Source organism: Malus domestica, chromosome 14, assembly GCF_042453785.1.
Source record: "Malus domestica chromosome 14, GDT2T_hap1".
NCBI classification, from domain to species: Eukaryota; Viridiplantae; Streptophyta; class Magnoliopsida; order Rosales; family Rosaceae; genus Malus; species Malus domestica.
Window position 1 is genome coordinate 2,828,022 of NC_091674.1, and position 23,485 is coordinate 2,851,506.

Genomic DNA, 23,485 nt, shown 5'->3' on the forward strand with positions numbered 1-23,485 from the left:
AATTACAAAAACTCAAGAGAATAGTTTTCATTTTTTTATTTTCAGTTTTTAAAAACAAAAAATAGTTATCAAACAACTCTTAACTAATTATTTTCCAGTTTTAATAACAATTCTTCGTTTTCATTTCTCAACAAAGGAGTATAAGGATAGCCCAAAAGAAATTCAAAAAAACTGGGAGACAAATCGATGCGATTTCAAAATGTTAGGTTGCAATGCGAGAAAATTAAAATTCGTTAGCCATTTTGTAAACTTCCATGTTGAGGTTAGCCCAAAAGAAATAAATAAAAACAAATCCTTCCCACTCATTCAGCTGCCATTCTAATTTCAATGGACAACTCAGAAAATTAAGTCCCATGTGTGAGGTATACACATCCCCTGCAAGCAACGAGTAGGAGAGGATCTGGACTCTGAATTTGTACACATAATAAGTAAAAAAAGAAAAAGAAAAATTTAATAATCCACAAGTACAACACTGGAATAACAGAACAAACTCTCATTTCATTAAAACGTAATACTCTCATGATTGAAGATTAAACTCTCATTAGCGCAGCATTAAAAACATGTTGATAACGTGTTGTAAGCATAATTTACTGAACAATTATAAAACAGAGAGGGTGTGCATCAACCATAGATAGAAAGAGATAGATATGTAATTATGAGGTATGTGTTATTCCACCCCATTGTGACTTTATAGTAATAGGAAAGGTAAATTCTTTACCTCAATATGATTACAACTCTAATAAGATAATATCTAGTCTAAAAAATATGGTAGAATCTCATAAAAGTATCTCAGATATGATAGGATTTACATAATCACACTCCGAAACTAATAAGTCTGCAACAATTCTAATTTCAATGGACAATTCAGAAAATTAAACATTTGAAGGCACATCAAAATGTGTGAATAAATCCTACGTGTGAGGTACGCACATCCCCTGCAAATAACGAATGAGGATCTTAAGGATCCTCTTTGTGAGGATCTTAAAGAATCCTCAAATCTTATCCGTTCATCGTATATCGTGCGATCAATTTTCGTTAAGTATTATTTATATTTAATTTTAAATAAAAATATTTAAAATAATTTTTGACTGCACAATGTACGATAAACGGACACGATTTGAGGATTCCCGGGATCCTCATTAGCAAATAACAGTGCAGATAGCAAATCTTTTCAATTAGCTCTGAATTTGTACAGGTGATAAGTAAAAATGAAAATAAAAAGTTAATAGTCTGCAAAGTACAACACCGGAATAAGAGGACAAAATCCTGAGGGTCCAAAGGTTTTACAAAGCAAGAGCTGCCCTGCCATCTATACGAACTAAATGAAGTATACTGCTCCGGTTTTATATTCACTCAACTAAACCGGGGAGCAAGATTCGAGCTTAGGTAGAAGACTTCGCCAAGCGTCTGCAATACTGTTTGCCAGGCGTGCCTGTCCCTTGGCAAATTCATGGAAAGCAAACCCCATGTCTGTTGTTTTTTGTTCCTGAAAGCGAACTATCTCTTCACTCATCAGTCGCGCTATCGTTTCAAATCTTCTGGTTGCTTCCTCACCCTCAGCCTTCAACTGCATCACAAAACCAATCTTAGTCAAATAATGAAGATGCCACCTAACGTGTACACCATATACGATTGCATCAGCTGACTTGCCTCCTTGTACTCGTGCTCAGCTTCTCCCACCCTGTCTGATCTGGTCAACATGAGCTTGTCACTGCAAACCAATCAGCACTTATTAGGCCAATCAACAATTACAGGCAACACGACTAGTGAGTGAAATCCAACATTAGTTGTGAATCAAATGGTTCCCATCTATGCTTTTCACAAACATTTTTTTTTCCCTTGTACCATTTTATATTTATGGAAACCTAACTATAATCACAGTTACTACTCGTCTATGTTTTCAGTATACAAGAGGCTAGTGTAACGGAAAATCCAGACACGCAGAGAAACATAAAACAGTTGGTCAGATGCATACAGATTTATCTCCTTCAACTTAATTGTTTCAGCAAGTTCACACTGTTGCCTGAAAGCATTTGCTCTCTCAGCTATTGTGGCCTGTTTCAACACATATTTAAAAGGATCAGTTTTTATGACAAATGAAGATTACCAGAAGGACACAATGAATGCGAAAAAACTTTGATCGAGGACAATTCCAGGAAGAGCTTCTATTACATATTAACCCAGAATGGTAGGAAACAAATTCCATAAGTCTAATGCAGAATGGGAAGGATAAATATTCAAATAATAATTTGTGTCCACGAACTTAGAAGCTAAAGTTATATCCATTGCCAAAAGAGAAGAATGCTAGTGTCAAGAGTATAATCTAAAGACATGTGTCAAGTCAAACCCTTCTCACCTTAATAGATTGCACGGCACGTACATAATCTTTCAAGGGTTCTTCAAAATTCATTAACAGTTGTTGGGCCTACAAAGAGACGAAAAGATATGGTAATACCATAACATATCATGATTAGCTGTTAAACAAAATGGAAAACAAAATGAACGCATGCAAAGAAGAACAAGCAAACACACCATAGACACTGGAACACCAATGATATACTGAATTCTCAATTAAAGCCTACCTCCTTTTGCAGCTTAATTGATAATGTCTCCGACTTCGCCCCAAGCTCGGTAAAGGCCTTTCCAAGAGCATTACCTTCACAAGCTCCTAGGAGCTTGGCTGCTTTCCCAAAATCTGCTAGAGACTGTCCCAGTTCTGCATAAATATAGTTATAAAGAATCACATTCTAACCATATTCTGAATTCAGAATAAGGAAGTGCAGCCGAAAAGTCCCTAATAGAGTAAAAGAAAAAGGTAAAGAAAGAACATCGAGCCTTCAAATCGTTGTTACCTCTGTGCCTCTTTACAAGACGGTATGCATGCTTCTGGGCTTCAGCCAAGTGGTTTTCAAGCTCAAAAATGTAGTGTTTCAACTTCTCATATTCAGGATTTGACTCTTCCACCGGCTTTTCCTTTCCGAGAACCACATCACTCACTTTAGATTGTACATCCTGTTAAATACAAAGCCGCGTTATTCAACCAGACAAACTCTCAAAAAGGAAAGCTACTTACTAGTTGAAGTAGCCTATTCAGTTCAATAAATACAATAAATGCAAAGAGTAAACTGCCGATTTGCCCCCTGAACTATCACCCAACTTTCAATTTCCCCCCTGAACTTTTTAATTGGAAAATTAAGGACTTAAACTAATTTTTTTGGCCAATTTGCCCCTGCTGTTAATTTTTCATTCATTCCATCCAAATTTATGTTAAATGGAAGCATGTGCACAACATGTGTGGGTAGTTCGATCGCTTCATTCTTTAAAATAATTGAAAACATTAGATTTCTATAATATAAACCTATGCAAATATGTGTGATTCTATAGCTTTTGTGTCTGAATGTCTAGTGAAGTAACGCTTTTGTTCACAAATGAGAGTTACGTGGTTTGCACATGATAAGAGTTAACGTTAATTTAGATGAAATCTATTAAAAACTAACAGTAGGGGGGAAATTGGCCAAAAAAATTAGTTTAAGTCCTTAATTTTCCAATTAAAAAGTTCAGGGGGGAAATCGAAAGTTGGGTAATAGTTTAGGGGGCAAATCGGCAGTTTAGTCTAAATGCAAAAGACACGAAGCAGTGGAAAGGATTGCCCCTTATGCTTGCACTTGACAAGACACTAAAACCATTTAAACAAACAAAGAAAAGGAAGGAAAAATAAACTTGAAGGACGTCAGAAAACTTCAACCTATTAACAAGAATAGTAATTGTACAATTGCAATTGAATATTCTCCTACATTTATTTCCACGTGATATGTGTTCCATTTTTTATTTGGCTTGACAATCCAGAACATAGATCATTAACCTGATAATGAAAATAGAGGGTTGAGAATAATTGCTAATGTGCACTATTTTTCACACTGAATATAGTGACAATTTTCTACAGATTTCCAGTACCTGCATATGAGGATTTAACCTTTCAATCTTCCCATTACAGAATACATATCATATAAAAGGAAAGATACCAACCAGAAATCCATCCATGATAAGCAGAACAAGGTACTGAACGTTTCTAATTCATGAAAAATGCCTTTTTAGGAAAGGAAATATCCAGGGAAACAGTTAAGTCTTAAAAACACCATGCAGAATCAATGTTACCTTGAAGATTTGCATCCAATCTGCTGGCTTCTTAAAGATACCAGTCTCATGAAACCTTAACCTCTCCATTGTCTGAAAAAAAGCATATAAACACGTCAACTATTCTGAAGTCCGACACAGGTGCCTGATAAGTTATTGAGTATTGACTTTCATAGTAGTAACACGAGAATAACTGTGACTCAAGGCATCACTTTAGAAACACCACCTCTTCATCTGCTTGTAAGAAGGTTCTCAGATCCTCACTTTGCTGAAGTTCATGATGTGAAGCTATTCGGTTAACAAATACATCCAATGCTTGACGCCTCATCTCAATGAATTCAGCACTGAAACGGAACTTCTCTGCATTAGGGACTGAAGTTAGTCACTGTATACAAGTGCTCATAATCTTGCATTTTCTATCTCCAGTAACTACTAAGTATAGCAACGAGAATAGACTCCAAAGGTTAAAGATTTTCAGTGCCAAAATCACTCCAAGCATGGTTACAAACTGATGCGGAACGAAAGTGAAGGCTGCCCTAAATGAGTGGGTGTTTTAGTCTTTTAATCTCTAGGGTTTTAGTATGTCAATATTTAGGGTTCTAGTCTTTTAATTTCCTACTTTTAGAAGGTTTAAGATTCTTTCCAGTTTTATTGGGGCTAGATTTGGTTTCCTATTCTATTTTGGATTAGGATTTCTTTCCTATAATAGGTTTACTTTCCTGCGTTATTTAGGTTTAAGGCATTATAAATATCCTTGTAATTCCAATAGTAAAGACAATGAAGAGTTTATGAATAAAAGTTTAGTTAAATTTCCTGCAATGGTAGTTTATTTGGAGTGATTCCAAATTCCAATTCTTGGTGTTTGGCCAAGAACGGGTGTGAGGCCCCTGGAGAGAGTCAGTTTATCTTTTAATTTCATTTTGTTTAAAGTTTTCTGTGTTTTTGCTTCTGCTAACTACTCTAAATTCCACTGCCCTATCCTACATCATAAACCCACAAAAAAGAGTATCCTTAGGGTTGGCTATAACAGCCTTCACCATGGCACTATCACAGTTTCTTCATTCACAATTTGAATCAACAACCAAGATATCTATAACTAGCTAGTTAAGGCATGCATGAATATGCAAGTACATAAATTTAGGCATGGCAAAACAATGCACATGACGAGGTAAACATAGGATTTTCTACTTTACAAGCACAAAACAATTCTAAGAAAAAAGGGTATAGTTATGTTGTTACCTACGGTACTCTTTTCTGGAAGAGGCGGAATAAAAATTCCTTTGTACTTTTCAAAGAGACGATCCTGTAGCCAAACAAAATCATTGTAACGTCGAATAACAATCTTCTCTGGCCCTTGGTATTCAGGAAAATTTGTCTGAAAAAACAAACATAGCATAGATGTGAATACTCAAAAATAGAAATTAACCATTATAATAGCATCAAAACAGACGCAAAAACAAGATTTAAAAAGCATGTTTATAGATCACATGCTCATCCACTTAGTGGGAAAAGGCTTTGTTGTTGTTGTTGTTGTATAGATCACATGCTCATCCAACTCACTAAACATGCTCAAGTTCAAAAGATCCATTGAAAAACATCATTTGTTTGCACACATTTTATAACGAGAATCACTGATTAGTGATTAATGCACAATTGGCTCCAATCCAATCAATCATCACACTTTCCATCATACTAATAAGCCAGATACTTGTTAACTTGTTTCATATTAATTAGCAACGAAGCTCTAGGAAGAAGCTATGGTACATAAAGCTAGAATAGTTATCATTTCGCGGTGCATTTTGAATGACCATGCTAATACAAATTCTGATTTTTCTTTCTTTCGATGCCCAGGTACGGAGGAACCCCTTTTTTCAACTTCCTTGATTTCTAAGACCTATTCTCATATTAACCGAATTGGTCATTCAGTACATCAAATTCCCCTAACAAAGTGAGAATTTATATCTTCCGTACACTCTGAGATAAAACCAACCATGCAATTACTGTTAATTACGCAATCAACCGATTCACAGAGACCCTAACCCTAACCAAAACAAAGCCTACAATCAAAAGCAGAAATTGAGAGTGAAATGACGAAATTACCTTGGTGATCACTCGGTAGGAGATGTATGCCTGGACGCCATTGCCCAATTTCACAGGATCAGTAACTGAGACCGACAGGTACGGCTGTGACGACGGAGATCTAGGGCTCTGCGACGACCCCGATATGCTTCTCTGCTGCTCCATGCAAACACAATCAAACGCCGACAGAAACGAAGATTTCAAACTACGAGTAAATCAGTGAAACAAAGACCCAACAGACGAAGACGAAGAGGAAGAGATGAGTTGCAGGTTCGTAATTACCGTGGTAAGCATGGCGGCGTTGTGATGGAGGTCGGGTCGGGTCAATGAAGAAGACGGGGAGAAACGGAGCTCTGCGAGATTTCAATCGGATAGCCCACCAGAGCGCAAGTGGTGGATGTGGAAGTGGAATTTTCTAAAGTGCGCCGTGTGTGCGCAGTGCGCTGTTCCGTGGTCGACGCCAGGGAAATGATGAGTTGGATATCTTGTTGCGTAAATGAGTGAGAAGAAGGTATTGCTTGTTTGTTGGTATTCGTGAATACGAACAACAAAATGTATTTATATATTAGTATTTTTCTTTATTAATCTATTGTATGCATTTTGCTCACCATTCTCAAGCGGTGGAAAGAGTGTGTTGAGAAGACGCTACAATACATCAAGTGTCATAATACAATTGGTTGAAAACTTGAAGAAAAAAAAATTTCAAACCAATTATATTATGACAGTTGATATATTAAAATGTGTTCCTGGTATGGCTAGGCACAGGCTGAGCCGGGCCCAATTTTGAAGGGACCAGATTGGACCAGACTTGGGTTTAAAAGAAACGGGTCAGGTCAGGGCGGGTACAACAAATTTTAATATAGGAAACGGACCTAACCAAACCCGTTTGAAACGGGTCGGTTCGAGCCGGGTTTACGGGTCCCTTTTTTTCTTCTTCGTTGACCGAGTCAAGAGCGCTTGGAATCAATCAAGTCGCACCAGATTAGGTCGTCACCAGTCAAGTTTGGAGCCTCGGGACTTGTGTGGTGGCTGCTGTGATGTTGACGCAGTCGATTCGAGGGGTGGGAGGGAGAAAGAGAACCTTAAAGTTCTCTAAATATGGGATGTCGTCAAGGACTCAAGGAGGACAATTGAGGTTGATGGGCAGTCATGGTGGTCACCAAGGCCTAGACTCGCGATAGCGGTGATGTCTGGGTGGTGGAGGAGATGACTGATGGAGAATGACAGAGTGTAGGTGGAAGAACCGTGGAGGGGACGACGCACTCGAGAGAGAATTGATCGATGACTTGAGTAACAAACATAGAGGAGACCTAAGGTGAAACTAACGGTTAATAGCGTCTGCGACGGTGATGAGGTGGTGATGGTCGCAACGACAGTTATGGGTGACAATGGTGGTGAATTGGTGGCGGTCTGCGTTTGGTGATGTCGGCTAGGAGAGATAGGAGTGGGAATCGATCGAGGACCACTAGGTCACTTGGAAAAAAGAAACAAACCCCATCCAGATTCCATTCATTCCATTTTAGAAATGGGTCGGGCCCCGGCCCCGTGCTTCTATAGATTTGGACTCACCCACCTCGTAAATACCACCGCCCCGTCCCGTTTCTTCTTTAAAAAAATTAGACCCACCTTGAACCGCAATTACCCGCCCTAACCCGCGGTTCCTAGACCCGTTTGCCCACCCCTAGTTCCTGACATAATGAAAAAATTCTCCAAGTGGTGTAGAGATTTTTCAGTGTGATAACAAGGTCCGGTATACCAGTGTCATAATAGTTGTAATAGTTGAGCTATTAACTTAAGAAAGCTAACTTAAGCTAAGTAAATCAGGACCAAGTTGTGTAGAAAATAATAGTTATCATGTTAAGTTTTCATAGTCAAGCCAACGATCCACTACTAGTTCCATCGGTATGGTCCCAACTTATCCACCTGCACAGCTCGACATGTGTTTGAACCCATCTAACATATTTCTACACCCAACTTACTCTTTGCACCCATTTGATTTTTAACTAAACTATTAATATCTCTTTAAACCCAAATTTAATACCTAATACACCCCCATAAACCCAATTCAATATGTGGATTTATTTTTACACCCATTTGATTTTTAGAAGCTAAATTTGACGTGTTTAGACCTTAGTTCTTTGCATGGTATTTCACAACACAAAAGCTGATAATTCAATTGTTACCTGCAGGAACTTAAAGATGGTTATTAAGAAGTGGATCGAGGAACTTAAAGATCAACCATGGTCCAGAGAGAAAAAAAGCAAATGATCAACCCGCTTTTAACTGGGCATTAGACAACAAACTCGTTAACAAAGTGGATCTCTACCTGCTGCCACATGTAGCATTCCCAACTGGAGGATTATACTTTAAGAACAAGAAGTGGGTGCGAGAAACTAAAGGGATGCATGTTATAATTCACAATAATTATATCTTGGGTTTTGAGAAGAAGATAAAACGCTTCCATGATTATGATCTATGGTTGGTTGATGATCACGTGGGATGAGTCTCCTTTTGGGAGAATATGAGATTAAATGACATGATCAATATTTGTTTCCATAGAAGCTCTGTGTCGATGCCCGCAGGAAATGCTTCCTTACGAATTCGTGTGACCTTCGAGCCCGGTGGGTTTTCGTAACAGACTTGAAAAGGGAAGGGAAAGTGGTTTTCGCTTTAGAACCACAAGAAAGGAGCATAGAGTTTGACTTCTCTCAGTTGGATGCTTTCGTTGTTGTTTTAGTGGAAGGTAGGATGCTTTTGTTGTATTTGTTGAAAAAAATTACAGTAAATAGCTTCTACTCTCTAAAAAATTGAAATCAAACGAACAAAATATTCATTAATTAAGTCATACCTTGGTTGGAGGATTCAAAACTTCAAAATCACCATCTATCAATAAAAAAAACTTATTTTTCTCTATGAGAGCTATTAGGGTTTTAGCCAGAATAAACGTAGGATAAACAAAGAGTGATCGTAGGGTTTAATTATAGTGTTTGGGTTTATTGATAAATTTGAGTTTTATTATTAATTTTATTTTGTACTTAATAGTAATCATGCAATAGGGTAAAATAGACAATTAATATTTAAAATTTAAGTTGGGTATAAAAAGAGGTTAAATGGGTTTAAATAAAATTTATCTTGATTTTATCACAAAAGATTTAGGTGCAATTAGGAGTGGAACCATTTTATATAAGAAATTTATTTTGTGAAAATTTTCGATGGGGGTTTCTTTACTCAAACAATAATACGATCTATACTTTTATCTACTTATAAGTGAGAGGTCTTCAGTTCATCTCTCATAATATCAAATTATTTTTTTGTCAAATCGTAATGCTAAATTATTCTAGTTTGCACATTGTACAACTTAACTCAAATCTCCTACCCTTAATATAAATATATCATTTATATTAAAAAAAAAAATTGCCCAACACTAAACGAGTGAGATTAGATTAGCTCTAGATCATAATTGATTTGTTAATCTAACGAATTCTCCTATTCATGTCATAACAATGATCGAATTGAAATTTTATGAAGACACATCGAATCCATATCCGAATCAAATCGAAATCCAATTTATTAACGAATCAACCTTCAAGAATGGTCTATACATAATTGGTTTATCGCCATCGTAACGTTTGGGAAGAACAATACAAGATAGAATATCATATGCTTAAATTATTATATATAAAAACTTTACTAAAATCCAAAGATAAGGTTGAGGCCTACGTGACTCGCTACAAAACTAAAATCTAAACTCCCAGAAACCATCGCCCACCACATCCTTTTTTCCGAAAGCAACTCCCACCCCCCAACATTTTCAGGTACCCTTCCTTCTCTTCTCTTCTCTTCTCGTCTCTTCTCCTCTCTTCTATTTCCCACAAAACTCCGCGTCCCTCCGCCGCATCGAAACCCAAAAGTCTCCTCCTTTTTCCCCCTTTTTATTCCCCCAAGAAATCCTAACCATGGATTCCACCAGCTTCTGCAACCAGCAATCGCCGTCGTCGGATCGGCTGCTCGGCCTCTTCTCCTTCTCTCCGCCCTCATCCGCCGCTGCCGGCGAGGAGCTCAACGAGGCCGAGGTCTTCTGGACCAACGACTTCACCGAGCCCACCGCCGACACCCCAAACCCCCGACTCAATCTTACTCGTCGCGTCAACTCCGGAATACTCGCGGTCCTCCCGGAACCGGGTCAATCGGCACAAGTCTTGTACCGGAAGCCGACAATTTCGTCATCGTCGAAGCCCATCCCTTCAATTCCGAGACTTTCGCCGTCCCAATTACAGTCCCAGTCGGTGCCTAATTCGAGGAAGATCCAGAGCTCGGCCCCGATGATGGTGCCGGTCCTGTCCCGGGCGGTGGAGAAGCACAGCAGAAACGATGATCTGGCGGATGTGGTGGACGACGACGACGGGGGAGACGACGAGATGCTGCCGCCGCACGAGCTCGTGGCGAGGGGGTCGGGGGTTTCGGATAGGACGACGTTCTCGGTGCTGGAAGGCGTGGGGAGGACGCTGAAAGGTAGGGATTTGCGTCAGGTTAGGAATGCGATTTGGCGCAAGACTGGGTTTCTTGATTGATGATCAACAATTCTACAGAAATCTCTAGTATTTTTTGGTAATTTCGATTTTCTGCTTTTGGTTGATCAAGAATTGTGGTGCTTTTTTAATGCCAAGATTAATTGGGGGAGTTTTTTTTTTATATAATACCCAATTGTTATTTTTGATTCTGGGTAATTAGGTCAAGTTCTATATTTTGATTTTGCTATTGCTTATGTTTCTGGTAATTCCATAAGATGAAATCGGATTACGGATTATGGAGAATGACTTGTATGAAACGGATAAACGGATTACGGATTATACTAGAATGACTTATATGAAACGGATTACGGATTATACTAGAATGACTTATATGAAACGGTTTTCTCCTCTTTTCACACATCTAATTGAATCATCACTCTTGCCAACCCCACTTCCAAACTAAATTGCAAGATAGTAAATTTGATTCTACTAACTACATTATAAATTAAACTTCTTAATCCAACCATAGAAACCCTAAAATCTCAAAATTGCAAACAATTAAGCAAAAGAAGTCACAAACAAGTGGGGTTATGCTAATTTAGTGAACTAAACTCAGCAATTAACAAGATATATATATATATATATAGTGAAAAAAGGTTCACATCTAATTGAATCATCACTCTTGCCAAATCCCACTTCTAACTCAAACCAATTCATGAAAAAAAATTGCAAAAAAAACCTAATAAGGATTAAAATTTAAAATGTTACCCACCCAAGAGCGAAACATTTACATATTTAGCAGTTTAACCAGTGAGCCAGAAGCTCCCCAATTGACTGAAACACCCAGAATCAAACAGCATGGAAGTTATCTGCCTTAGGGTTTCAAGAAAAATGAGATGGAAAACAGAGCAATGCCTCAGAAAACCCAGGTGGGAGGAGTGGAGGGTTTCATAAGGAAAACCCTAAAGACACCCTCCCCAATGGAGTTTTTTACTATTGCGCAGCGCTGTCTCAAATGTTTTACAAGAACAAACAAAAATTGCAGAACAAGTATTTCAATTTACAAGTTACAGAATTTGAATGGAAGAAAACCGTAATGGCTGAAGAGGCGAGGAGGCCGGTGAAGTGCAGAAGTTGGAATATACAGCAGGGGATGCAGTTTTTGTAATGATGAATTTAGCCTTTGTTCATTTTTTCGTGTGTTGGTTAGGCTTTTTGGTAGCGAGTAGCAGAGACCCAAAGCCTTGAAATTTGCAAGAGGCCCAAAATATTATAGTTTCAACTTTCACCCATGACCTGGTTTAAGTTGCGAGTGTTGGGATGATGTTAGAACCAAACGCCATCAAACCCTTAATCATTTTTGTAACTGGATCCTCCTAGAGAAGTTCCTCGATTAGAAATGTAAGAAAAACAAAATTTGGGTTCTAAAAGCACTTAAAGCGTTTTAGCACCAGTTATGTGTTTCTTGTAGGAAGCACTTTATTGTGGCAAAAAAATGTCACACACCAACCCAACCAAATTTCAAGGCCCAATTGTCATGCAAACCTTCATTCAAGCCCAAACACATGCCAAGGTGCAGATCGAGAAGGAAATATATTTTCAAACATGCCACGCCACGGTAATTAAGGCGGATATTTATACAAATCACGTCATGCTCATGCCTATTCATCATGCCAAGCTTCCTCATGCTAGTCATTATTCATGCCAAGCCCAAGTTACATGCTCGGGGCTTGTCAAGTGAATTGTGGTGTGGATGGTTACGGAAGGTTATTGGGCCTACGCGAAATCGGGGTTATAGAAGACTTTGGGCTGTTTGGGGACCCAAGGATTCAAGCCCATACCTTTTTCATTTCACACAGGCAAACATTGAGAGAGAACTAGCCTAGTTAACCTCTTTCCATAGTAAGCCAACCCTCTTAGTTAGGGCTAAACTAGATTCCTGCATTAAATGTATGCTAAACCTAGCAAGTCAGGCATTTAATGCCGACTTTCCCTTCCTAGCTTGCACAGACAACCAACGCGCGAAAACCATGAGGCGTGCTACTAGAAGTAGCGCCAGTGGAAAGTAGGCCTGGGAAAGCCGTGCCTCAGGAAGAAGCAGAATGCAAGTTTCAACATTGTAGCTACCTTACACCAATAGGGAAATAGTATGAGGGATAGGGAGAAAGGAAGGGGAAGACCAAGCCATAAAGGGAGATTCCTTTAAAGCCTAAAGAAGAACCCTTCATTTACAAAAGGAGGGCCACGCAACCTTAGCCATTCCCACAGTCTTCCATTAAGGATCCCAACCATTAAAAGCCTTGTTAACACTCTAGGAAGGCCTAAATCATCCAACCAAGAATGTCATGCAACCATGCAAACCCCTTCTCTCTCATGTTAAACTAATAGTCTTCTAGCTTTCACACCACGCTTTACTTGAGTAAGTCATTATCTTGATCAATTATGCTATCTTCGAGTCGTTGATCAAACTGGGATATTTTCTAAGACAAGCTAACTTTTTTCGAGAGATTCCGAGACTTGGTATGAAACCGAACCAAGGGAGACAAGAGGATGTTCTCAAAGCCCGAGTCCACCTTGACCTAAATGTCCCCCAACACACTTCGAGTGCTTTTTCAGGATTAACACATTTTTACTAAGGATAGGTTTAAAAAATATATTCCTAAAAGCATTTTTAATCATTTAAAAGCATTTTCCAAACCAATCCAACCAAATTAGAGATGTTTAGGCCAAACAAGTGTAACATTTCATTTGAAGCCGGTGCCTACAAAATTATCATGCATGGCCCAAAGAATAATATGAATGTTAGCTCTTCATAATACGACTAAGAAGATTGTGAATTACGGTTTCCTAATTTTATTTCTTTCCAACAAAAATCTTGGCAAAGTAAAGAGTCCAATTTTTTTACTAATGTTTTTCTCCAATCACATGATGCAGGAAGAATCATGCTTCCCTGAAAGAAGAGCGCAAATACTACTGAAATGTCAATCACAAACGAATACGTATCTGAATAAATCAAAGACTATGATTGGAGACTTGTCCATTTGTGATTGGATTTCAAGATTGAAGAATGGTTCCTACAGGAATAATCTCATGGAATAATATGAATGTCAACATAAATATATATTTTGTGGTCATCCTAATTGGAAATATTATTTCTTTGGTTGATTTAGAATAAGGGTAAATGTCCTCGAAATTTCATAATTAATTAATCAAAAAAAAAAGGTCAAGATTATGTTATTTACAGGTCAATCGTGCAATTAGGGACGGATCTATTCATGGGCTCGAGTGGTACTGGGACAACTTGGAAGTCCAAAGAAGCACATGTAAGGACCTGCGAAAACCACCTAACGGTATGGGCATGTGGTTGTGCAACATGGGTTTTGAACCAAGAAGAAAGATCCAATTTTAAATGAAGAGGAACACAGAGAAGACCATCATGACTCTGTTGTTCTTGGAACTTGGTTTCAACGAAGAAGGACTCTCTCTCTCTCTCTCTCTCTCTCTCTCTCTCCAATCCCCACCTGACCAACTCCCTTATTATATATATATATATATATTTTTGGTCTAATTAAGTTGTTTCACTTAGCATTTAATCAATAAAAGAATGATGCATTATTCAACTAATATTTTTTATACCATATGTTTGACATCGTTTATTTTTATTAAATATATTATAAATTTATACGATATTTAAAAAATATTTTATAAAGTACTATCCGATTAGGACCATGAGATTTTAAAATTCTAAATCTGCTACTACAACCAATTGAGTATTAATTCCTATCTGTGATAGGACCTAATGAGAGTCCCCACATCAATTTAGTCGGAACGCGTACGATGATCAATTTAGTAATAGTTTTGAAAAGACGGAAGACAAAAAAATAAGAAAGAGAAGTTGGTGAAAGTACCTGGACGTGTTTCTAAAATTTGGATTAGACACTTTTAGAAACCACAGAAATTATATAATCTCTCTAACCTTTTCTTACGATTGAGAATTTAAATTAAAATTCAATTAAATATTTGGACACGCAATTTAGTATTACGATGTATTTAATATTTATTTTTATTTATAAGTGAAAAGTTTTAATTTCGATTCTCGTTAATAACGAATTTGAATCACATTATTATTAGTTCATTGTAAGATTTAGTCTACATTCTTCACCCTTTTAGTTTAAATAATATCATTTAATAAAAAAATACTTAAAAACGTGTCAATTGGAATTATCTTAAGACGCGCCTGAGGCTTTTGATAGATTTGTAATGTGGCACCCAAATAGGAGATTACTAATTATGTTTGTGGTTGTCCCTTTTTTTTGTTTGAATTTCCATTCAGCCGCCGACTTAAGTTCTGGCCAAGTTCAGTGGCATTCCCTCCCTTCTTCTTTTTGTTTTCCCTTCCTTTCTTCCTGCTACTGCAATCACTTTTGACCACATTTTGTTGTCTGTGTAGAGTTCCGGCATTCACACCGGCTCGGGATTTCGCACCATCTTTCTCTCAGTCTGCCTTTGGTGGCATTATTTCTTGTGGAAATCCCACTGACTTTTTTTATTTCTTCTAATTGGTGGCTGAGATCGGAGAGCGATTATTTGTTGGATTAGGGCCGGCCCAGGCCCAGTGCAGGTTGGGCGACTGTCCACGGCCCAAAAAAATTGGGGCACCAAAGTTTTTAGAGTGGTATATTTAAATATGTTTACATAAGAGTATATGTCACAGCTCGTTCCGAAATAAATTATCGATGACGTGAATTAACTATTTTACCCTTGGATGTGAGTGTTGTGGTGGGTGTTATGCATGTAAATGGTAGTCCAAACTTGCATTTTTCCTTAATTTTTGGAACAAATTGGAAATTAGTTTTTGTGGTTTTGGTTGGTGACCCACGTGGACCACTCACACACATACAAACTCTTCCTCCCTCTTCTCTCCCGTGCTCTCTCTCCCTCGGACTCACTCTCTCTCCTTTCTCCCGTACAGACGAACAACAAATCTAGAAGAAAGTTTGCAGATCGAGGGTTTAAAGGATACCATCGTGTTCTTGAGGTTCATATGAGTTGAATGGTACCGTTTTAGGTAAGAACTCTTTCGAAAACCCTAGTTTCTCTCGAACTTCGATTTAGTTACTATTCATGCAAACGTAAAATCACGTGTTTTTGGGGATTTCAAGCTTATAGGTAGCTTAAGGAGGTCCTCACGAGGCTTGGAGTAGTTCGTTGGAACAAATTGGATGTTGGAGTATTGAGAACGACAAGTTTTAAGTTTGGCCAGACTATCGGGGATTTTTCCAACGAGATCCCGTGAGATTTAGGTCCTAAAACTGGTAAGGGTTTGTTCTACTTGTCTTAAACTTCATTTTGGTATATAATTCGTGAAATTTGACTGAGAAATGGACGAGAAATGAAGGTTTGAAAAATTCCCAGTTTTTCGGCGACGGCAACGGTCGCCAGAGTTCTGAGGTAGGGGATGATGGAATATTCCTAACGGCGTTGATTAGTTTAACGGATTCCGTTACTGTTTAACAGAATATTCCTAACGGGGTTAAAGGATTATGTTAGGGTCCTTGCGCGAGGGTGGTCGAAATTTTTTTCTAAAAATATGAAGATGTTCGTGAGATTGTGTAGATCACGTTGGTATATTCAAACACCCCATTTGAGCATTGTATGAGAAGTTATTAGCTAGTTTTTTCTATGTGCCTTTAATAACATTTTTATAGTTATTTCGCATATAGGGGAGACTTATCCCGAGGACGAGCGCAGTCAAGAGCGACTCGGGGGCTATAACCCTTCGACATACCAGTGAGTGGGCTTTTGGTTTTCAGTATATACTTATATACTTGATATTTTCCCCAAAAAAATACGTTTAAATGAAAGTATGCCTTGAATGCCATGCATATAAATTTATATTTTGTATATGAATTAGTATATGATGCATAATATATAATTGTGGTGCTGTGGACGCTCAGGTAAGCATAGGTGAGTTTATGTATTGTGAATGTGAATACTTGTTGTGATTAATTGAGAAGCATAGAGCTCATAAACTTGCACCCGGTGTTAGTGATTAGCCAGAGATATGGCACATGCTTGTATATAATGTCACATCCAGCACCATATGCTTACATTGGATCCAATTTAGGTACATAGTCCTGTCGTACAGACCATCATAGGTGGTTCCGACTCGTAGGTGGTTAGCGATTTATCGCCAAGCTATCATGAGAGCGTAGTATCAAGCATAATTATATTACACCCCGTCTTGTCGTACAGACCCCTTTTTAGTGGTTCCGACTTATGTGCAGTATAGTGCCGTATAGGTCATGGTAGTGACTCCGATTAGATTGACTAATGAGCTATGAATTCAGCCGTACAGACTTATGCAGGGGTTCCGGCTAATATGTTATTTTTCCATGAAATCATTCTCACCTGAGTTACTTATTCTATTTTTATGTTTTGGCATGGCATACTTATGAATATGGTTATGTGAAGCATGATTTGAATTGAGATATTTATATATACATTTATGCATATGTTTATATTCTATTTATGGGAAAATTATACATGTTTTACAACGAGGGGTTAGAGCATTTTAATGATGAAATGGTTTTGAAAAAAATATTTGTTTTTGCCCACTCACGTTTTCTGTTTTGCGCCCCTCCAGGTTTTAGATTGGCTTGCTGTTGGTGGCGTTTGAGGATTTCGGCTGTTCTGACAAATTATATACTTAGTAGAACATCTTCTGGTACTGTTTATTTAGTACTTGTCCTACTGGATTGGACCTAGACTTTCTATACTTTGATTAGGAGTATTTACACTTGTATCTCACTCCTAGCACTTATGGTTTATTAGTGCACTTTAGTAGCTTTCGGTTTTTATTTATTCGTATAACTCTTATCTTTATAGCTTCCGCACTGTGCACTTGGCTACGTCACCCTCACGTGACGGACATCATGCCTCGATCTCGGTCAGGGTGCGTCATTATAAATATTTTAAATTTGGTTAAATGACAAAGAAATTTAACTAGGATTGGTGGTTTTTCTTGTTTGAAATTAATAAGGAGGTCTTGGGTTCAAAACACCATGTGTGTTTATTTACTTTCCAATTTTTATAAATTTCTTTTCATAAGAGTATAAATTTATAAAATTTGACCATAAGCAGTGGTTTATTTTTGTTTAAAATTGACAAGAAGGTCTCGGGTTTGAAACACTATTTGTGGTTTTTAATTTCTAGCTTCTACGAATTTCTTTTCATAAGAGTTTAAATTTATGAAATTTGGATAAAATCAAGAGGTTTAATCATAAGCAATGATTTTGGTTGTTTAAAATTAACAAGAGATTCTGAATTCGAAATGCTATGTGCATGTTTCTTCTTTTCAATTTTACTCATTATCAATCTACTTACAATTCCGGAGTTTTTTGCTTCTCTTCTCTTGATACAAATTAAATTAGTTTTTTCTGTGTTTCTAAATTATTGAGTTTGAAGTGGTTTTCAAAGTATAATTTTGTTGAAGTCTTACGTGTGAAAATAAATAATTTTCTTATATGAAGTTAGGGCAAATTTTTTGGCGTCACTCTAGGCCTAAAAAAATCTCAAGACCGGCCCTGGCTAAATGATGGAGTCCTTTTTCTTTCCATCTTTGGCAATTAGAAGAGCAATCCAACTCTTTATTAACTTTAATAAGTTTCTTAATTTTTTTTTATGTGAGATAACTCTTTACATCCTCCGCACGCTACTTTACATGTGATGATATATATGCCAAACATACAAGCAACACATATTAAGTGATATAAAACACGTGTACATATTGTGTTTTAATGATTTTATGTTGCACTTTAAAACTAATTTGGCAATAAAAAAAGTAATTCAATTGTTCACCAAAAAAAAAAAAAAGAGTAATTCAATTTCATGTTTCTTTTTAACTTTTCAATGTGACTTCCTTCTTCTTATAACGGGTCATGATCACAAACATGTAATTATTGGTTTGAAGTATTTGTATTACAGCTGTTGGAGTTGTTCATTGGTTGTTTTCGGTGTTTTCTTTTTGTTCCAAACGGTATCACAATGAAAAATGCTAAGAAAACTCTTTTAAAGTCATTCTTTTAATAAATTCTCTACTACCTTATACTTTTGATATACTATTTTATAATATTAGTACAAAAATTAACGTTAAATTATCAAATAACAAAGAGTTCCATTTTTTAGAGAATCTTTTCAGATTTCTCTGTGTCAATGTATGATTTTTAGGTTTGGTTTAATTTTGGAAAATGAATTTCGATGAAAGTACCCTGAACATCTGTCATCTACATACAAGTTCGATTTGACACATGATGGGCACAAGCCAACGGTTTTAACGCAAAAGTCATGCTCAGTGGGCAAGTTATGCATCCGGCATGCAAACCTACTTCTTGTTCTCTTTAAAGAATTTAATTTTTTTTTAAATGAACGCACTTAGATATTCGTTGAAAGTGTTTTAAAAATAATTGAAAGTGTTTAAAAAAAATATATTTTTAGATTTCAAAAGCATTTTAAATGCTTCTTGGAAGAAACACCTCAAGTGTTTTTTTATGATTCACTTGCGTTTCTAAGGATTGATTTCAAAATATATTCACCAAAAGTGCTTTCATTCATTTTAAAAGTAGTTCAAACTGGTAATTGTCATATCTAATTAGTTAAAACTTCTATTTATTTTCTACTTTTAAGCTCTTTATTTTAGATGAAAGTTCTAATCACTACTAGATATTTCGGCTTTACTGACAAAATTTGTTTGTCGGCAAAAGTCAAAATTTGTCGGCAAAGAGTCTTTTCCGACAAAAATTTTCGTCGGCCATTTTTTCATGCAAAGCATGTCGTGCAAGAACTTTCCTGACAAATTTTGGTATTTTGTCGGCTAAGGTTCAACTTTTCCCGACAAACTCCTTTTTGTCGGCATTTACATCTTCCCCGACAAATAGTTTCATCGATAGAGGCCTTTTAAGCCGACAAATAATACTTTTCAGCCAACAAAATGTGTTTGTTGCCATGGATATTTCGTCGGCAAAGTCTTCTATCTCCCGACAAAATTAGTTTTGTCGGGAAGACAATTAATTTATAAAAAAAATAATAAATGCTTTAATGCTTAGCTACTACATATGCACATCAAAATACAATACACAAAAATCAAAATACAATAATACTTTATTGATTGATAAGTTTGGAACGTACATCTAGAGTACTTATACAAAACCATGTCACATAATAAAATTATCCTACTGTCATTCCTCAAAATTGGCTGCCATGTAGCATCACTACACATCTTGCATCTTGCCCCTATATACTCAAAACCATCTAGCACTAGCACCTGCACAATCACAACCATCTTGCACCTGCAGCATACTTGAGAGCAAAGAACATGTAACAATATACCCAATAGGGAAGATTAATACCTATATCACATATGACACAACTTCCCAGCCAACAAACACATTGTCAATATACTTAGAAAAGTAATGTCTACAATTAATAATATCTCTGATGTGTATAATTTGAAGATCATTTCAAGTTACTAGTCATCAATTACCCAGATGAATCTTCACTTATTCCACCAAAACCTTATAAATCCTTTCATGCAGCTGTAGCTCATATTGACAATCCTAAATGTGAACCATCCACTCTATTTAAAGTTAAAAATGTATATGGCTTAGCTATTTGTGATGAAGTTAAATAAAGATAAATTTATTGAATGACTACATGGAGAATAAAGGCTTTCAGCACAAAGTAGTAGTTCTTACAACATGATCCAAACCGACACATACAATTGTGCAATAGCATTTAAGGGTTCAGGGATTTGAAATTAACCTTGACTGGTGAATGCATTCTTTGTCCATGATAACATGCCTTTCCCTCTACTACTACAAGTGAGTATGTCACAAGCAGCCAATCTATGAATTTTTGTCAATGAAGAGAAATAAAACTTGCAAACTTTCAAAGAAACACTTTCAAGTCTAACTAAGTTTGTAGGGAAACTTACATCCTTAGATTCATTCTGCAACTTTAGTATTGATAATTGTATGAAAAATTTGCTACTTCATTCTCTTTTCATAAGCAGTTCCTATAAAACCACCTTTAGTAAATAATAATGCCTCACCAACAAACCAAAAGGTATCTATGTTGCATAAAGAAATAATTCATATTCGAATAGAATTAAACTAATCAAAAGTTTCAAGGAAGAAAACTAATCACAGAATTTCAGCCACATGAACATACGTTGCAAAAAAAAAAATTGATTAAAGTATGTATAAGCATGGATACTCAGTCATCTATTAAATCACGAGCAAACAAAAGGCTTGCAATTAGGTACAAACAAACCCATTTCACCAAAATGCCAAAACAATACTAATCCACATTTTTTAAATTGATAATAAAATCACAACCTTACCATTGTTCACTTTTGAATAGGCATGACATTACAGCCTGCTCAAATTGGTTAAGAATTCAAAAACCAGAAAGGGAGCATTACCAGTTTTAAATCAAATGGCTAGCCCAAATAAGAACACAAACTACAACATACTTTAAAATAAGAATTAACCATCACAAGGCACTTGTAAATGTAAGAAGCTGTTATTAAGTATATGGTTGCCATTACTCACACCACCCCATCAACGCAATTTCATTGCTCTTAACATTTTGGGACCATTTTTCTTGAAAATTCAGTTTCAATGTCAAGCTTGGAATTAAAAATAAATAAAAAACTGTTTATTATATTGAAATAGTAAAATATACAAAAAATGACAATCTCACAAGTAGTCAAGTATCATGACCGAATTTCAATTGATTAAACAGAGGAATTGAGTATTATATTGCAAAGACTCACAATCAATTTTAACTATAAAACTATTACTACAAATTGATTGAAGTTTCCCAGAAATTGAAGTTAAAAGCAATTTCCAGAACATGGATTAAGCATCCTCAAACCCAGGAAACCCAGAAAGAGAAACTACAAACCCTAACTAAGGATCCCCAATCAAATCATTGCCTAAAACCCCTCAAAATTACAGTGGAAAAGCAATCTAAGGAAGGAACCATAAAATTGAGATTAAATAGAGAGCTGAGGGAAAAAAATAGAATAGATAGGCTTGCAAACATTACCCAAATGTTTAAGATAAACGAAATGCAGAGAAACACTCTATATTGGAGATTTCGAAGCTAGAATAGAAGGGGCCCTTCAACAGCAACGGCAGCAGCAACGGAGAGTAGATGAAGCCATGGCGACGGCGCGAAAAAAAAAAACAATGTCGACGGAAAGCCAAGAGCAGCGCTTTGTGAGAGAGAGAGAGAGAAGAGGTGACGGTTATCCACAAATAATAGGGTTTGTCAAACATTGTATCTAGATTTAAGGGGAAAATTCTTTCGAAGAAAAAATTAAGCGGGGTAATCGGAAAGACAAAACATAAAGGGGCGGGAAGGAATTAATAATTTGCGCCCCTTTCTTGATGACGAACCGGCATATTTTCGCCGACCTTTAGTTTATTCGTCGGCTTGAATGTTCTCTGCCAACAACATTTTGGTAGGCGTAGGTTTAGAAGTTTGGAGTCTACAAATTAAAATATTCGTCGGGGGAACATAAATTTTGTTTTGTCGGCTTTATATTTGTCGGCAAAATGATATAGTAATGAATGAAGTTAACTAAAATGATCATTGCTCCACATTATAACAAATTCAAGAATCAAAACTCAGGAAGTTTAATTCAAGAACTAAAACTGCAATTATGCATCTACTCAGTGTCCTTCCTTACTCGACTTTGGGCTACAAATTATTGGCATGCAAAATATAAGAACAGTCCACTTGCAATTATTATTTAGCGTTGTGCAAATGGATAAAACTCTTGCTATCACTTCAAGCTCGATCTTCCATATGAACTAAATCTCACAAATATGTAAATTGAGAAACGTTCCATCGAGTACACGTGAAAAAACGGGCATATTTGAAACTAAGGCGTTCACATGTTAATTAATCTTTGGGGAATTACGTTTTGTGTTCTGCAAGAGCAAATATTTGTTAAGTAAACGTGGAAATGATACTTAGAAAACAAATTCAAATTTGTGCTTTACAATTTAGAAGACAACAAAAGTTGTATTCCTCGTCCTTAGTCACACCTTGTCAGCTTTACACACTCTGCCTTCCCATTCCAACACTCCATTTCTCTCTCCATCAAGCTCTTTCCGTTGAATTGATGCTGGCAAAAGATGGGACAAGCTCCTTCGCTTGAATTGAAGCTAACAAAGATGGAAATAATTAGTTGTTTTTCTTGGGGGTTTCGACCCCCACTTTTACCACAAAAAAAAGCTGGCAAAGATGTGAATTAGGAAGAGATGCTAGTGGAGTAAAAAGCTTGACTATCATACATGTTGTTAGAGTACATTTAATTCATCTGTATTTCTCTTCGTGATTGTAGCATGTAATATAGTAATGTAATTTCAAATGGTAATGAATGCAAGATTTCTATCTCAAGATGGATCAATGCAACCATATATATATATATTTGCAATATTTTTTCATATATGAATATCAGGAGTCATAATTCGTCTGGGTTTTTCTTAGGTCCTAGGGTTTCTCCTCTCTTTTCTTGTCCCACCGTCCCAAAAATAAAAAATAAAAAACCCAAAAATTGAACATTGCCATCCCCATTCTCCTATCATGGCGACATCTTCTTCCTCTCTTCTTGGCCAAAGCACTGCCAACTTCATTAAACTTTCTACCACAAATTATATTGTTTGGGTTTGTCAACTTAAAGCTTTTCT

General features: G+C 36.6%; 2 protein-coding genes and 1 long non-coding RNA gene across 5 annotated transcripts; 1 reads left to right on the top strand and 2 right to left on the bottom strand.

Annotated features, from left to right (window-relative positions):
• Nucleotides 1-1,153: 1,153 nt before the first annotated feature.
• On the bottom strand, nucleotides 1,154-6,747 carry LOC103454071 (sorting nexin 1-like). 2 transcript variants are annotated; one of them, XM_008393653.4, is made up of 11 exons: nucleotides 6,496-6,747; nucleotides 6,235-6,369; nucleotides 5,374-5,509; nucleotides 4,361-4,494; nucleotides 4,156-4,227; nucleotides 2,853-3,012; nucleotides 2,583-2,716; nucleotides 2,357-2,425; nucleotides 1,976-2,055; nucleotides 1,651-1,711; nucleotides 1,154-1,567 (listed from the first exon to the last, which is right to left on the bottom strand). In XM_008393653.4, exons 1-11 carry the CDS (start codon nucleotides 6,505-6,507, stop codon nucleotides 1,358-1,360), a joined length of 1,203 nt encoding a protein of 400 aa, XP_008391875.1. In that variant the 5' UTR covers nucleotides 6,508-6,747; the 3' UTR covers nucleotides 1,154-1,357. The 2 variants fall into 2 exon arrangements, with proteins under 2 accessions (XP_008391875.1, XP_008391876.1); XM_008393654.4 differs by having other exon boundaries at nucleotides 6,235-6,366; nucleotides 6,496-6,743.
• Nucleotides 6,748-9,771: 3,024 nt separating this feature from the next.
• Nucleotides 9,772-11,027, top strand: LOC103454070 (protein S40-7). The gene has a single exon (XM_008393652.4). The coding sequence runs from the start codon at nucleotides 10,170-10,172 to the stop codon at nucleotides 10,782-10,784; it is 615 nt and encodes a 204-aa protein (XP_008391874.3). The 5' UTR covers nucleotides 9,772-10,169; the 3' UTR covers nucleotides 10,785-11,027.
• An 8,838-nt stretch (nucleotides 11,028-19,865) lies between these two features.
• On the bottom strand, nucleotides 19,866-22,379 carry LOC114821221 (uncharacterized). 2 transcript variants are annotated; one of them, XR_011575687.1, is made up of 2 exons: nucleotides 21,834-22,379; nucleotides 19,866-20,779 (listed from the first exon to the last, which is right to left on the bottom strand). It is a non-coding gene; the product is annotated as an uncharacterized lncRNA (long non-coding RNA). The 2 variants fall into 2 exon arrangements; XR_003768661.2 differs by having other exon boundaries at nucleotides 19,866-20,796.
• Between the last annotated feature and the right edge of the window lie 1,106 nt (nucleotides 22,380-23,485).